At 40.2% G+C, this 16993-nt stretch overlaps 1 protein-coding gene across 1 annotated transcript in view; it reads left to right on the forward strand.

Annotated features, from left to right (window-relative positions):
- Window positions 1–14155: 14155 nt before the first annotated feature.
- The window catches only part of LOC118599497 (ribonuclease inhibitor-like), a 12871-nt gene continuing 10033 nt past the window's right edge, over window positions 14156–16993 (forward strand). The window contains exons 1-3 of the mRNA XM_036214722.1: window positions 14156–15120; window positions 15212–15385; window positions 16189–16362. Of these exons, the coding sequence (XP_036070615.1) occupies window positions 14156–15120; window positions 15212–15385; window positions 16189–16362 (1313 nt within the window). The remainder of the gene's footprint in view (window positions 15121–15211; window positions 15386–16188; window positions 16363–16993) is intronic.

Below are 16993 nucleotides of genomic sequence, written 5' to 3' on the forward strand. Positions count from 1 at the left end.
AAGCTTGACCATACCATTTCCTTCAAATAAATTATCAACATTTGGTTCAGGACTTATTATCAAATATTTATACCCCACAATCATGGATTCAGGTTGTTAAAGATCCCTAAGATCAGTGATGTAACAAAATTTCAAACATCCACAGTTTTATTTTTATATTGGACTTGTCTTTGATTCATAAATCAAAGATTAGTCAATTACATAAATCAGTAGCAAAAATCTAAAATATTGTCAGATGATTATCATCAAATAGGGGAGTTAGCAAGCCCAACTCTGAGATCTGCCAGATCACATGCAACATGATTTTTTTTTTTCGGTGCCATGTTCAGCTTTCTTTGTTGCATAATTATGTTTTGTTTTGTATTACACCCTTCCACGTGCCACTGCTATTGCCCACATGGGCATTTTTCCCCAGGAGGACAATGGAGTCTCCCGTTGGGGTCCTTGTAGTACCTTTCTGAGAGACATCAAGAAGGCTGGGAATTCTGAGCTGCTGCTTGACCTGAAGGCCAAAACCATAACCATAGACCTCCCTCAGTTCCAGTTAGAAAGATGTCCACCAGGGGGCACCACCAAGTCATTCTTTATTCTTGCAGCAGATCATCAGAGTTGCAGAAAACCTCATTTCCTGAGGTATCTTGAGCTGTTTAAACACACCCTTTAACAGAAAAACAATGGCCTTCAGGAATCTGGTTCTGCTGCAGAACATTCTGCCAAATGAAAACTACTCCTCAGTCAGCAAAGGAATCCAGATGATGAAGACGACAAATGAGCATGAAAAGCCTCTGCAGAGATTTGAAACATGTCAGAAAACTGTTCAGGTGGTTGTAGGCCAATCAGCAGATATGAGGTGGACAAATGAGCCTTGAAGTACTCAGACATGAGCGTCGAGAAAGGCTGAGAAGTTAGAATGAGGTTAAAAGAGCTGAAGAGGAGCAGTCTAAGAAAAAAGATCTCAGCTGCAGCACAGAATCGAGTGGAGACTACTGCGGAGATGAAGCAGGACTAAATACTGATTCTCTTCATGCAGTCTGATCAGCTCTGATCAGTTGATATTTGTAAACTTTAGAGTCTTGCTCAAAGCAAACTTTTCACCTTTTCTGTAGAGAGTTGATAATTAATCTCATTTGTTGGAACAGACTTGATCCTAAAAATCAATTACGCGGTTTAAGTTAGAAAGCTGCCCACCAGGGGGCAGCACTCAGCCCTTCATTCATGACAGCAGATCATCAGAGCTAAAAGAAACCTTTATCCTGTGAAGAATCTGCAGCCGTTTAAACTCACCCTGTTACTGATGAACAAAGATGACATTCTGGAATGTGGTTCTGCTGTAGAACATTCTACCAAACAAAAGCTGCTCCTCCTTCAACGGTAGAGAAAAAGTCCCAAAGATCAGCTGGAAGATCCGCATTCTCTCACTCATAGCTTCTCTCAGGATCAGCTTTAGAGTACTTTTAAAAAGGATGGAAGCCTGTGAGGTCAAAATGAAGACATGAGCAGATCACCACGGTGGGAATGCTTGACAGGGAACATAACAGCAGCATCTGATGTAGACTCTACTCCTCGCTGAGAAGCAGTGACTGCTGTGGGGCAGCATCTTTTCATGCCTGTCATATAAAACTTCCAGTTTTAGAAAAAAAGCTTCTCAATTTGTGACTGTAGAACCGTTGAACCTGTTGAACTGTGATGCTGCAGACCTCTGTGGAAAAAGTTACAGTAAACCTTGTTGAAAAAAGAGGCCCAACAACATGCAGGTTCAGACTGTCCTTCATCCCCTTCACATCATCATAATGACTGCACAAAATAACACTCAGCTCCTTTTTTTTCAAGTTTTTCTAAAGTTCCTGCACTGATAATGTGAGAAACTAAAGTGTTTTTATACTATAGATATGCTCTAAACTTTCAGTTGGACCATTTTTAGAGTCTTTCCTTGTAGCTCTAACAGATCTGGAATATCCACATTCTTTGTTTGCCGTTTGCAGATAAAATCTCTTCCTTATACAGCTCCTTCTGATTTGTTCACACTCAAACTTAGATCTGCTGTAAAAACTTGATTTGTGTTTGGTCGTCGTATTAAGCAAGCAAACAAAAAGCTCATTTTTCAGAAATTGCTAAGAGAATAAGTTTTAAATTTCCAAATGTCTCCCTAAGGGAGTGTCCTGGGGATGTCTCATAAAGCATAGATGCTGGAGATGACCCAGGACTACATAGAGAGACTATGTCTTAGAACTCGTCAGTCAAAAGTCTGGTTATAATTACTGCTGCTCATGTGACACAGTCCCAAATGGATGGATGGATGAGCTCTCACAAAGAGACAGAAAGGAGAAACGAATTGGAGGGAGCAGAGCTAAAGATGTTGAAGTTAAGGAAAATTCAACGTTTAAACAAAGAATACACAATAAAATTTGTACAATTTGTGTATGGAAAAAAAAATATATCAAACTCTGTTCCTTGTAAGAGAATGAGGCCCAAACAACATGAAGATTCAGACTGTCCTTCATCACCTTTGATCCCTCATCATCACACAAACTCAACAACACACAAGATCTCCTCCTGCTGCATAACTATTGGATTCCCTGATTCCAGATTTTAATTTTCCAGCTACCTTTTCCAACATTTCCTTGATCTGAATCTCCTGAACACAGATGACCTCTCCTTTTCCTCTTTATAAGAAAACTGCTCGAATAAAGCAGATCAACAACAGAAGACAAGGGTCTTCTGGTCCTTTGGTCTTCAGAAATACACAAATCTCATTTTTTTTCTGAAGCTTTGTGTTAGAAAAACTCATCAAGAGTCTTTCTGAATTCATTACATTGACAAATGAGTGAAACTAAAGTGTTTTTGCGCTCACTCGAATCTTTCAGTCTGACAGTTGTCTGAGTTTTTCCTGGTTGGTCCGACAAATCTGGAAGATCCACATTCTTTTAGTTTACCGTTTGCTGATAAATCTCTTCCTCCAACTGCTTGTTATGACTTGTTTACACTCAGACTTAAATCTGTTCTTTTCATATCTTGTCCGGAGTCATGGTTAATACATGCACTTGTTCTGATCCACTCCAGGTCCGTTTGAGTGCAGCTGCTTCTGTTTGCTTTGGTCAGAGACAGGAAAAACACAGAGCGGAGACACAATGAAGTTGCTGCTGAACTGAAGTCCCACACAAAATTACCCCTCTAGTTTTTGTGGGTTTTTTGTTACCATGATCAAGAAGACATATTACACCAATATCTAACTAGTTCTGATGAAAAATCTACATTTTAATTTGAGAAAAGAACTTTTACTTGGTGGATCAGGAAAGAACACTACCTTCCTAAGAGGGTATGTTCCACCAAACATCCCAGGAAAGACCAAGGAGACAACATTTCTCAGGTGACTTGGGAATGGCTTGCGATTCCGCTGGATGAGCTGCAGGAAGTGGTCAAGGAGAGTAATATCTGTGCATCTTTGCTTAGGCTTCTGCTCATAGAACTTGAAAGAGTGGAAGAAAATTGATGGATGGATGGACAAACGTGCATGTATGTACATACAGAAAGACAAATAGATTACTGCTAATAGGGCTTTACTCTCAATACTGTGTGGAAGTAGTTGGGGTAAAATTCCCAGTCCTAAGAATGTCTTTATTGACCTGGTTATATGAGGAAAAAGTTTAAATGCAACGTTCACATCAAGCAATTTTATTAGCACAGCTAAGATCTGCAGGGTCCTATAGACTTGCTGCGTGAAATATAGTCCTACCAATTCTGCACCTTTCTCCCCCCATCCCCCAACCCACCCATAATTACATGCATGTAGGGAAAAGTAATTGGTTCCATGACAGAGCTTAGACCAAAGCCCCTCCCTTTGAAGTGGTCGTAAAAACATACTGTAACTATTGAGTGTATAAGAGAACTGGACTGAGTGACCCCTCCCCCTTCACTTTCTAAACAGGAAGTACCTGCTGGCTTCAAGAAGCCAAAATCCCATAGACTTCTATTGAAAAATAAACAGCTGTTACTCAGTTATTCCATCCATCTTCCTCCGCTTTATCTGGGACCGGGTCAAGGGGGCAGCAGTCTAAGCAAAGATGCCCAGACTTCCCTCTCCCCAGCCACTTCCTTCAGCTCCTCTGGGGGGACCCCGAGGCATTCCCAGGCAAGCCGTATTAAAGCATAAGGAAATATTTAAAAAATGATTACAAAGACTGTAATAAAAAACATAGAAAATGAAATCCAGTTCCAACCCGTACCTCTTGAGGTCCTAAGAAAAATAGAACAGGACAGTTGAGGCAGAGCCACTGTTGCCAGCCGCTGATTGGCAAGCACCAACATAGCGCCAAACTAGCATTTCTGTTTTCCTTTTTACGGGGTATTCTTTGTAGGCGCCCACAATCCTCTTTCAAACAACATTAAATCCCTGTCGAAAAACAATATACAAAAAGTAAACCAAGAAAAAGACGAGCTGCTGGATGACTTCCATTATTGTTGTTGTTGCCTTTCAATTCGTTCCACAACAATGATGCAATGAAACGGTAGCGGCCTACACCACGCTGGTGCTGCAAAAAAAAAAAAAAAAAAACTGCTCAGTGAAAGAAAGGCTTTATTGAGTGGAAATGATCACCAGAATTAACGGTTCAATCCCGTACTACTCCTCCCGTATCGGACTGGTGGAAACATGGCCTTTGGTCCCCTGTTGGTCATAGGTCCATAAAAAGATGAATGTTAGCCCAGTTAGGGTGGAGCTACTGTTGTCACAAGATATAACCCATCGATTGGCAGAAAGATTTCACAACAAAAGCAAGCGTCTGACTAGCGCTTGTCCCGACTCAAGATCCAAGTTGAAACTTTTGTCCTCTTTTCGGTTGTATTCTTCTTTGCATTCCAAAAAGTTCTTGCAAAGAATAATCAATTTCTTGTATTCAGTATTCCCCCCTTATTTCCGGGGATTAGGAATTGGAGACACCAAATCCATGAATACAGAGAACTGCTGTTATAACGCATAGCTATGTTATTGGTTTAAACCCGCCATAAGCCTTGTTGGTCCAACACTTGGTGGAGACGGTCTTTTGAATTGCCCTAAACATTCTAAACCAGCCAGAAGTGGACCGGTCTGGTCCAGCCTGCTTAGTGGAAACAAGGCATTAGTGAGCTTGTTTAAAAAGCTTTAAGCAAAATTACCAACCCTATCTTTTTTGGTTTATTAGGTTGAGAGAATGCGTTTTAAGCACAAAATTCATTCTGCATTAACTGAAAAGCTTTGTCAAAGGCAACACACTTATCATTTATCAAGAAGCTGATGTTCTTAAAAGCCAACTAAGTTTGGACGTGAAAACAAAAGTAGTTTATGTCTTATTTGTTCTGCCTAATTGCTTTTCAAGACACTTAAGAGTCTCCTTACAAAGCAGGAGGTCACATGACCTCATCTTTCACTAGATCTTTTACAGTCATTGAGATCAATAATCTGTCAGTTTGACAGTTTGAACCACCGCCCTCCATCAGGTGGTTTTAGGTTTCTTCTTGAATCTGCATTCTGGCTTTAGTTCAAGTAATCTCAGTTTTCTGATTCTCATACTCTGTTTTTGCTCAGTACTACTCTCTGCACCTTCATCTTGGTTTGTTTATGTGCTATTTTCATCCCCCATCCACATATAAAGTTTTCAAATAAGTTTAAAAAAAATATTCAGCTCCTGACAGTCATTTCCCCTCTGAAAAGAAACTTCATGTCAGGAATGTTCATTAGTGTCAGAAAGAAACAAAAAAAACAAAAAATTGATTATCAAAACAGTGCCAACCCAAACTGGGTCACCAATGGGGTCCACTTCACTGCAAAGCTGAACTCCAGCAGCCCTAGCAAGGGTGAGAACCACGGTAACTACCCCAGAACAAACCGGCAGGCCTTGGGACAGAGGAGCCCCATAGGGAAACAATGGGGCTAAAACAGGTTTGGAGAAACAGTCATTAAAGCTTCCCCCTCTGCAAAAAGTTTTGCCCCTCCCCCCAATTTATGAGTTAGTATAACTTTTGACAAAGATTAAGAAATCATCAACAGGAACTTATTTGGGCATTAGTAATAGCTGAAATAAATTATGTTTTAACATTAATATGGCAATAACAAAACAGTTAGAATTTTGTATTTTTGATCTTTTTGTTTGTAAAGGCTTTCTACTCTGCTATTCACATTTTCCACCCTTCCAAAGCACCCCCTTTGGTGTTTGTCCAAAACAAACACTATAGCTCTACCACTGGGCTAAAATCATAATAAAAAAGGTAATAAAATTAAAAACATGAGGTGTAAAAACAAAAAAATTGAGAATAAAGTAAGTAAATTAAAATCAAATGCACCAAATAATTCATAATGAATCTAATAAGAAATTGATAAATAAACAGGACGATTATCGTGAATTCAAAAGGTTGTTCTTGGGCTTCTTCTTAAGAGCCACTTTAGAAACTGTTCAGCCTTCTGCCCCACCCAGCTGTTTTTCCCCCTCCTCCATCACAGGTTGACGTTTCCTTGTTCACTGATCACTGATCTGATCTGCGTTCACACGGTAAGCGGAGACTTTTCTTTAGATTTTGAAAGAAATTTAGCTTTGTTTCTTGAACTTTTTCTTCACTATTTTTGAAGATCTTCTATCTCTGTGAAGTCTTATCCTTCTGCTATTTGAAAAGCTTATTTGTTTGATTATTGATCACTAACATGGACAATTATTGCTCATAAAGTAAACAATCAGCAGATATTTGTTGTATTTTTTTCTTTAAAAAATCGAACTGCTTTCTGTCAAAATTTTCCAGCAAACAGAAGAAAAAGAGCTTCTGCCAGACACATTAACCATGATAAGGCTCTAGAGTTCAAATGTTTCATTTCTGACTCACAAACCTTCTTGTTCTCTTCAATACAAATCTGGGTATTGAAATCTGTTAAAGTCCCATTAGTTGTTACACACCAAGGTGTGTAAAATTTTTTCTCCACAGTTGACCCTGGGTGAGCAGCGAGCTGCAGAAACAGCCGCAATCAAGAACAAATTCTAAGTGCCAAACAGGGAGACAAAATATCCCATTTTTAGAGTTATTAGACAAGATCATTGCTTTGAATTTAAAACCTTCTAGTCTCAGGCTGAACACCTTACCATAAGGCCACTGAAATGTTTTTTTCTCAAAGTCTCTTTTGGAGCTTTGAGAGGAATAATTCGTCTTTCTTTCTTTTCACCTTCTTATTTTATTTCTGTCTGTTTTTTTGTGATCTGCTTCATTTTTCCTGAATCGTAGAAACAGGAAGTTTGTTTCTTTGTCAAAGTGACTGAATGACTGAGATGTTTCTCCATCTTGGAGTGTTTGCTGCTGCAGCTCCATGTCTCCATCTGGTGGAGTGAGAGCAGAAGTGCAGCAGCTGATGTTCAGCAGCTTCCTCTGCCTCCCACTGCTGTCTGACTGCATTCACCTGAACCTGAGAGGAAACACAAGAGAAGAGCCCATCAGTGGAGGAGCAGCTGATCTGTTAGTGAAGGAGGATCAGAGCTGATGATGAGTGTTTCCTCTGCAGGTGAAGGTAGAAGGTGTGTGTGAGCTGATCCAGTGGATCCAGTGAATCCAGCAGCATGGATCAGTGTAAGGACACACAGGAGGGAGCCCCTCCCTCTAAAAAAGGGAGATTTGCAAAACAGGAGAAACAGAGCAAAGCTCAGAGGTGAGATGAACATCTCTAACTGTCCATGACTCTTCTCCATGTCAGAGCTCAGCACTCACACCAGCAACCCTCTTTCTTCACAGGGACCAACCTGGACCTGGATATGAACCCAGCTGTGAGTCCTTAAGAAGTGTTGTTTCAAAGGGGCTGACTCCTGACTTCAAAGGCAGCAGTTCAGGAGAGAAACGGTAAGTGTGCATCAGACTTAAAGGAGGCTGATCATCCACGTGCACACAGAGGACCTCAGGGGTGCTTGAGCACCTGCCCTTTTTGCCTCTTATCAAAAAGTGCCCTTGTACTCATTTCATTTTTAAGCTTCTATTTGAATTTGTATTAATTAACTCTTATTAGTTATATAAGAGAAAAAAAATTGCTTCAAAATCCCAAAGGGAGAGTGACAGTGAGACATACCTCTGTTGCTCTTCAGAGAACTAAAGACGCGTGACAGTGAAGCAGCTTAAATCTGTGAGTTCTGGTCTAACTAGTCACAGTCCGCTGATTCAACAAGCTTTAAAATAAGTTATATTTCAGAAAAACGCTCTAGATTAGTCCATTAGTCCGTTTCTACTCTAGCCAGACGACTGAGCATAGTGCATCAAGTCAGAACACAGATTATGCAGGAACAGGAAGTAGGGTACTAAATACAAAATAAAATACCAGGGTGATTTTCAGAATTAAAAAATGGATTTATAAGTCCGAAACAAAATCAATCTGTTTAATGTAACAAATAGTCTTCTTTAAATTCTCTTTCATTCAGTTTCTCAAGTTTTTTGCATTCAAATCTTTGAAACCATTACAAAATCATGTGTTCAGAAGACAGGATGCAAAAGAGAGTTTAGCTGGATGTGAATATCGAACAAGTCACTTTGGGTTCATCTGTCAAAACCAGAGAAATTTGTCATAACCCAGAATGCAGGAAACTGGGCTCATTGGTAGAAAGGTAAACATATACTAAAACAGGACAAAAACTCATGGAGAAACGCAGATGACCTGACAATGTAGAACTGAAAACCTTTTATACTGAAGACAATTAAGAGAAGTGAAAACAGCTGTAGATGATCAACATGAACCTGAAATCGACTGAATATGACTAAAACTCAATTGAAACACCAAACTAAAATACTCACAGCAACATTGTGATTATGTCATTAGATATTAATTTCAGCATTTGGGGGATGAAAGTCGTTGGATCTGTATTTAAAATATTGCAATTTGTATTAAACTTAATTCAAGTTGATTCTGCTGCATCTCAATGCCAAAATAAAGAACCTCCAGTGTTTTAATGCTTTGGATGTTTTTCAAGTTCATAAAGTCGTGTTGACTGTTATTTTTTTTTACATAAAAAAATCACACTTGTAACACTTTCACCTACACAGGTCATAGTAGTTATCTCTTAGTATTTTATTTAAACAATATTTATTTACATGTTGTTTAAAGGACAAAAAAAAAAACACGTTTTTGTTGCCCTTCTACAACTTTGAGCTCCTGCCCCTCAAAAATCCTGTGCACGCCCCTGAGGCTGATAATAGTGTGGTGGAAATTTGTTAGATCCAATGGAATAAAGAAACGTTTGTCAAGCATTTTCAAGGGTGAGAAGAGGCAATGGTTCAAATCCCGACTGGGATCTTTCTGTGTAGAGTTTGCATGTTCTCCTCGTATATATGTGGGGGTTTTCTCTTGGCACTTTGGCTTCTTACCACAGCCAAAAAACAAACTTCAGATCTTAATTGATTTTTATTTGGTGACGGTTAAGGGTGCACTCTGCCTTCATCCAAAAGTTGCTGAGTTAGCTGCAGCAACCCAGTGACCCCGAAACACATTCAGCGGATGGATGGATGTTTAATCCGCAAACTGATTAATCTTAAATTGCTCATTTGTGTCTATGTCCAGAAAAAACGTGGTTTCTCTACAGATCAGTGTTTATGATCTGAGCTCAATATTTCAACATGGAAAATAATGTGAGCAACCTTCCAAAAAGAAGACATATAATTTAGTAAAACATTGTTTTTTTTCTTTTCAATCAGGATCCCACAGAGACAAAGAATCAGACCTGGATCTGAGCCCAGCTGTCTGTCCCTCAGGAGTGATGTGTCAAAGGGTTTGACTCCTGACTTCAGAGAGAGCAGTTCAGGAATGGAAGAGTGAGTGTTTGTCAGAGTTAAAGGAGGCTGGATAATAGATCTGCACTGATTATTGAGGGACCGGGCAAACACTTTCATAGTATTGTTGACCAAGATCAGTGCTGTTTAACCATGTAAAGGAGCTATTATGTTAAAAAATGTTAAAAATTATTTTAAAAATGTCCTGCATTTACTCTAAAGACTCACTCGTATCGTGTTTCGATATATTTTCAAAGCGTTCTCTGTGATTGTTTGATTATGATAATGCTGCGTGTAGCCCTTCACATTTTTAACCTGATATTATGAATGCAACTAAAATAGCGAACAATATTGGAGCTATCCAATGCTACAGTTTTGAGCCAGTTTACAACTCAAAGAAAATAAAACATATGTGAAATTATTTGTCTGCAATTGGATGCATCAGAGTGAAGCTGAGCAGGCCTGTGGCCTGCTGATAGTAGCTTCTACATCAAAAATAAGATGTTTATCTGGCTGCATTTTTTTTATCTTTGGTGGGCTCCATCTTTCAAGATCTTCTCTAATAGTATCTAGAAGAGCCTTGAATAGCTGATTAAAACATGGGAGTGATCTGAATACCAAGATATCCAAACCCAGACTGTGATGACCTGAAAGGGAATGAGGTTAATACATTTGTTTTAGCTCTGAGTCTGCCCATTGTCACAGCAAGAGATTTAGAGAAGTTTACTTTTTAGCCTAAAAATTTTCCAAATTGTTGAATTAGCTCAATAAGTTTAGGGATAAATATTGAAGGTTTTGTTATATACAAGAAGACATAATTAGTGTAAAGTGAGATTTTATGTTGGTTTTTCTCCAACATGGATCCCTTGGATGGTAAGGTCCCACCTGAGGGATTCTGCCAGAGGTTCTAAAGCTAAGGCAAACAGCGCAGGGCTGAGAGGGTAGCCCTGGCGCATTGAGCAATGCAGTGCGAAGCTGTCCAACCTACTGCCATTTGTAATTACTGAGGCCAGAGGATTATTGTATCATAATTTGACCCAGTGTATAAAAGTTTTCCCTAAATCAAAAAGATGTCGAATATGATGCAGATAAAGCCGCTCAACATGATCAAATGCCTTCTCCGCAACTAGTGAAATAATTAAGCTATCTGTATCTTTTTCCTGACATATATTAATAATGTTTAAAAGTCTCCTAATGTTATGTCTAGAAATTCCACCCTTAATTAAGATAAATGTCTGGTCCTCTTTTGTTATAAGGGGTAAAAACAAAATTCTAATCGCAGTGCCAATATTTTTGACAATAGTTTAAGATCCTGATCGAGCAAAGTGGTTGGCCTATAATTTGAACAAAGTTCAGAGTTTTTCCCCTTTTTTCAGGATAAGTGTAATATCTGCATCCCTCATATGACTTGAGAAGGGAGCAGGAGATGAATGAATTCTTTAGCATGGCCAAAAGGGGGTCTAAAAGGATGTGATGGAATTCCTTATAAAAGTCACAACTTAAACCCTCAGGCCCAGAAGCTTTACCTGATTGCAGTATTTTAAGTGCTAGAATGGCCTCTTCTTTTGTAATAGGAGCATTAAAGGTAGCCTTCTGAGTCTCAGAGATAGTAGGGAGAGTTAATCCTGAAAGAAAAGATATGATCTCTTCAACCATTCCTGTAGGTAGGTCAAACTCGTATAGTTCATAACATTTTTTTAAATGTGTCATTAATGTTTATGTCATCAAAATAACAATTAGCATTAGAGTCAACAATGGGGGTGATAACTAAAGGAGGATTGATCTGGGCCTTTGCTTGAGACAACATGTATTTGCTGGGTGTGTTACCAGACTCATATAACCTCTGTTTGGAGAAGAAGAGAGCCCCTTTAGCTTTCTTTAGCCCTGGTCACAACTAGCTCCTCATCTCCTTGTACTTTGCTCTGTGTCATAAGGCTGAAGCGGTGCTTCTTTTTTCCCCTTTCTTCTTCTTAACCTTTTTTTTTAAATCAGCAGTATACATTCAGAGTGTTAATAAAAGCACTTTGGTTACATAACCGTAGTTTGAAAAAATAAAAGTTTAGACCAGAAAAGTCATACAGAAAATGTTTTAAACAACACTCTTTTTTAAGACCAAGATATCAAAATTTAAGACTTTTTAAGGCCCTAATTTCAAAATTTCCAAGTTCCAGGATTTTAAGACTTTTTGAGACCCTGCTGGAGCCCTGTAAAATTACTAGATTGACTTGTGACTTGGTGAACTGACCTGACCACCGTTAGTGTGGCTTGAAACCTACCAGCAGGGACAGAATGGATCTGATTGCTGATGATTCTCCACAGAGTGGACCAGCAGAGCTCAGAGACTCCCAGTGGTCCGTCTGTCCAGCAGGATCAAACACAGCTGGACTCCATATTTCTGGTCTGTACATGAACAACAACTACTTTTCCATCATTCTGTTCACAGTCATCTCCATGCTGCACTTTGTAGACCAGTGGATTGTCAGTGTGTCCAACATGGAGCTGATGTTTGGCTCCATGACTTCACTCTGATTGGCTCATTCATCCAGAATTCTGTTGCAGCTGCTGGAGGACAACATTGTTACTTTTGTGAAGAAGGAGCTGAAGAAGATCCAGAAGATTCTGAGTCAGAGGGAGGATGAGGAAAAACTGGAGGATGAAGATGAAGAGCAGAGGAGCAGCAGAGAGTCACTAATAAAGATCGCAGTGAACTTCTTGAGGAGAATGAAGCAGGAGGAGCTGGCTGATCGACTGCAGAGCAGTAAGAGGATTTCTCTGAAGGTTTCACCTGCTGGATAAATAAAGATTTACTGATGTTTAAAGTGCCCCCCTGATGAAAATCATTTTTTTTCTTTAGTGTGGCATTTTCCTTATGAAGGAGAACAAAAATAATGATAAATCATTTCATTTTTGCATCTCTGAGTATTTCTCCTTTTAAATCGCTTGGAATCAAACTGTCACAGAAATGCTCTGTTTGAATTAATGAGCGGTTCATACGTCACCATGGCTCTGCTGCACATGCGCATGATCCCTCATCTCACCTGGCTAGTGTGCCTAGCTCAGGTGCTGGAGAGGAGAAGATGGCATCTTCCTACTGACTGCAGTCAAATGAGTTGTCGTTCATATTTCCGTAGTCAACTCAGAATCAGCAGTCACTGGATTTTTGTGTGGAAGCTCTTCACTTCCTCATCTGAGCTTAGATCCAGCTCAAACGAAATGGCTAGACATTACCCTTATGCTTGACATTTTTATGTAGCGAGACACAGGGTTGTCATTATCAGAAGGAGGGGGTCAGGGACAAGCTGCTCACCTCAGCTCCAAAGGCCACACCCCCTCTATGTTAGAAACGAATACTTCAGATCAACATGAAAAATGGCTTTTTAAGACATTTGGGTTGTGGGATTTTGGCTTAAAACTTCATAATCATAATTAAAACAAAACTGAGAATGTTATTTTTATTTTTTTAAAGGTCACTGGGGGACTTTAAACACATGAAACAACATGGATTCAAATCCTCATCATTCAGGACTGCAGAGAGTTTATTTATACTGTTTGTTGTCTTCCTTCAGGACCTTCTGCAACAGTTTGTCAACATAAAGTCCAATCTCGGGTGAAGAAGAAATTCCAGTGTGTGTTTGAGGGAATCGCTAAAGCAGGAAACCCAACCCTTCTGAATGAGATCTACACAGAGCTCTACATCACAGAGGGAGGAACTGGAGAGCTGAATGGAGAACATGAGGTCAGACAGATTGAAGCAGCATCCAGGAAAGCAGACAGAGCAGAAACAACCATCAAGCAAGAAGAGCTCTTTCAACTCCAAGCTGGAAGACAACAACCAATCAGAACCGTGATGACAAAGGGAGTGGCTGGCATCGGGAAAACAGTCTTAACACAGAAGTTCACTCTGGACTGGGCTGAAGGCAAAGCCAACCAGAACATCCACTTCACATTTCCATTCACTTTCAGAGAGCTGAATGTGCTGAAAGAGGAGAAGTTCAGCTTGGTGGAACTTGTTCATCACTTCTTCCCTGAAACCAAAGAAGCAGGAATCTGCAGCTTTGAAGACTTCCAGATCATCTTCATCTTTGATGGTCTGGATGAGCGTCGACTTCCTCTGGACTTCCAAAAGACTTGGATCTTAACTGACCCAAGAAATTCCACCTCAGTGGATGATCTGCTGATAAACCTCATCAGGGGGAACCTGCTTCCCTCTGCTCGCCTCTGGATAACCACACGACCTGCAGCAGCCAATCAGATCCCTGCTGAGTGTGTTGACATGGTGACTGAGGTCAGAGGGTTCAATGAGCCACAGAAGGAGGAGTACTTCAGGAAGAGATTCAAAGATGAAGAGCAGGCCAGCAGGATCATCTCCCACATCAAGAGATCCCGAAGCCTCCACATCATGTGCCACATCCCAGTCTTCTGCTGGATCACTGCTACAGTTCTGGAGGATCTGCTGAAGAGCAGAGAGGGAGGAGAGCTGCCCAAGAGCCTGACTGAGATGTACATCCACTTCCTGGTGGTTCAGGCCAAAGTCAAGAAGGTCAAGTATGATGGAGGAGCTGAGACAGATCCTCACTGGAGTCCAGAGAGCAGGAAGATGATGGAGTCTCTGGGAAAACTGGCCTTTGAGCAGCTGCAGAAAGGAAACCTGATCTTCTATGAATCCGACCTGACAGAGTGTGGCATCGATATCAGAGCAGCCTCAGTGGACTCAGGAGTGTTCACACAGATCTTTAGAGAGGAGAGAGGACTGTACCAGGACAAGGTGTTCTGCTTCATCCATCTGAGTGTTCAGGAGTTTCTGGCTGCTCTTCACGTCCACCTGACCTTATTCACCTCTGGAGTCAACCCTATGGAGAAAGAGCAGAACAAATCTTGGTTTGCTGAACTGTTTAAAATTAGTCCAGTTCATTTCTACCAGTGTGCAGTGAACATGGCCTTACAGAGTCCAAATGGGCACCTGGACTTGTTCCTCTGCTTCCTCCTGGGTCTTTCACTGCAGACCAATCAGAATCTCCTACGAGGTCTGCTGACACAGACAGGAAGTAGCTCACAGACCAATCAGGAAACAGTCCAGTACATCAAGGAGAAGATCAGTGAGAATCTGTCTGCAGAGAAAAGCATCAACCTGTTCTACTGTCTGAATGAACTGAATGATGGTTCTCTAGTGGAGGAGATCCAACAGTCCCTGAGTTCAGGACGTCTCTCTACAGATGAACTGTCTCCTGCTCAGTGGTCAGCTCTGGTCTTCATCTTACTGTCATCAGATGAAGATCTGGAAGTGTTTGACCTGAAGAAATACTCTGCTTCAGAGGAGGCTCTTCTGAGGCTGCTGCCAGTGATCAAAGCCTCCAGCAAAGCTCTGTAAGAACTCTCATGAAAGCACCTTAAGTGAACAAATGAATTTTAGTGTAAAAAAGAAAATTTAATGACTGCTGTAATTTCTTTTCTTCAGACTCAGTGACTGTAACCTGTCTATGAATAGCTGTGCAGCTCTGTCCTCAGTTCTGAGCTCTCAGTTCTCCAATTTAAGAGATCTGAACCTGAGTGACAACGATCTGCAGGATTCAGGAGTGAAGTTACTGTGTGCTGGACTGAAGAATTCTCACTGTGAACTGGAGATTCTCAGGTTTGTTTGTTCATTGCAGGTTTCTCTGCTTTAGGAGAAAGTGTCAGACATTTGTGTGGAATTTCTGTGATTAGAAAAAAGACTGAGGGCACAGCTGACACTGATGACACCACAAAAATCGAATGATTGTAGATGACACAATTACTTGTAACTGATTTGGACCAGTCTTTGTGCAAACGCGCAAAAGTTCTTTAGAAGCTCCAAAGCTAAATCAGCTGAAGAATTTCTTTTCTGTCCTATTCTGTCTTCATTTAAATATGTATTTAACCTCATGGAAACTTCAGAAGTTAAAGTGGAAACATTGATGCTGTCACAACTGTGGAAATCTGCTCTTTAATTTATGATTCACACTTGAACCCAGATTGATCTGTTTAGTTTTGTTTTTCCGACCCTTGTTGCGATTGTGACCTTTATCGACTCCAAACTATTGGATTACTTTGTCATTCTCCGCTACAATTCTAAACCCTCAATTTGCTGATAAATAGCTCTGTTAGTGCCCACCTTTTTTGTTACCTTGTGCAGTGCTTTAAAGAGAGTGTACACAAAGGGGTTGATGGGAAATGGTAGAACCAACTTCCACGTCAACAGTCCTACTCACAACCCAAATAATTTTTAATAGATTATTGCTGAACTGAATAAAATGTCTTAAAGCAACATTGGCCTTTTGAGTTTGGCAAAAAAAACGCATTATCATAATTAAAAGTATGAACAATTTTATAACAGATGAAATTATGTAGTTGAAATAAGTCTTAACATGTTGCCTCCAGCGGCCATCCTGAACATATTTTTCTGTCTGCTTTCAGGTTAGAGAGCTGCAGTTTATCAAAGATCAGCTGTAAAGATCTGGGCTCAGCACTGAAGTCCAACCCGTCCCATCTGACAGAACTTGACTTGAGTGGAAACAACTTCCAAGATTCAGATTTTCTTCATATGCGTGGTTTTCTGGAGAGTCCAGTCTGCAGACTGCAGACTCTGAGGTTAGTAAATGAGCTGAACTCTCTAGAGCAGTGACGTGCAGTCAGGGGAGGCAGGTGAGGCTGCACCTCACCTGCAAAATGTAGCTTAAAAATAAATAAACGAAATAAAATGAATATACTTTGTTTTATTTAAAAATCCAAATGAAATATCAATTATTAGACATGTCTATTGTATGATTACCTTTCTCTGTATAGGGCTTTCAATGTTTCCTTCGTAAAAACATAACAATTTTAAGAATCTCCTTTTCAAGTACACAAGAAAGCAGCAGGTGAGGCACCAGTAGACCTACACTGTGGTCAACCTTTGCACTGACAAGAGCTTCAGCTGGTGCATGTGCATTACTAATTCAGTCCATTATTGTAAGACGCTTTATTTTCAATTCCCTTATTTGCTTATATATATATATATTACTACCTGTCTGATTACATTGGCGCCAGTTTGACTCTAAAAATCTGCTTTAGGAATACACTAGGTGAGGCACACAGTATGTGTGCCTCAAGGCAGAGGGTGTTGATTAGACCAGAGAATGCGACACTGCGACTAAATCAGAATCAGAATCAGAATCAGAATCAGCTTTATTGGCCAAGTATAGAATATATACAAGGAATTTGGTTCCAGTGACCTGTGCTC

Source organism: Oryzias melastigma, linkage group LG2 (genome assembly GCF_002922805.2).
Source record: "Oryzias melastigma strain HK-1 linkage group LG2, ASM292280v2, whole genome shotgun sequence".
Lineage (NCBI taxonomy): Eukaryota > Metazoa > Chordata > Actinopteri > Beloniformes > Adrianichthyidae > Oryzias > Oryzias melastigma.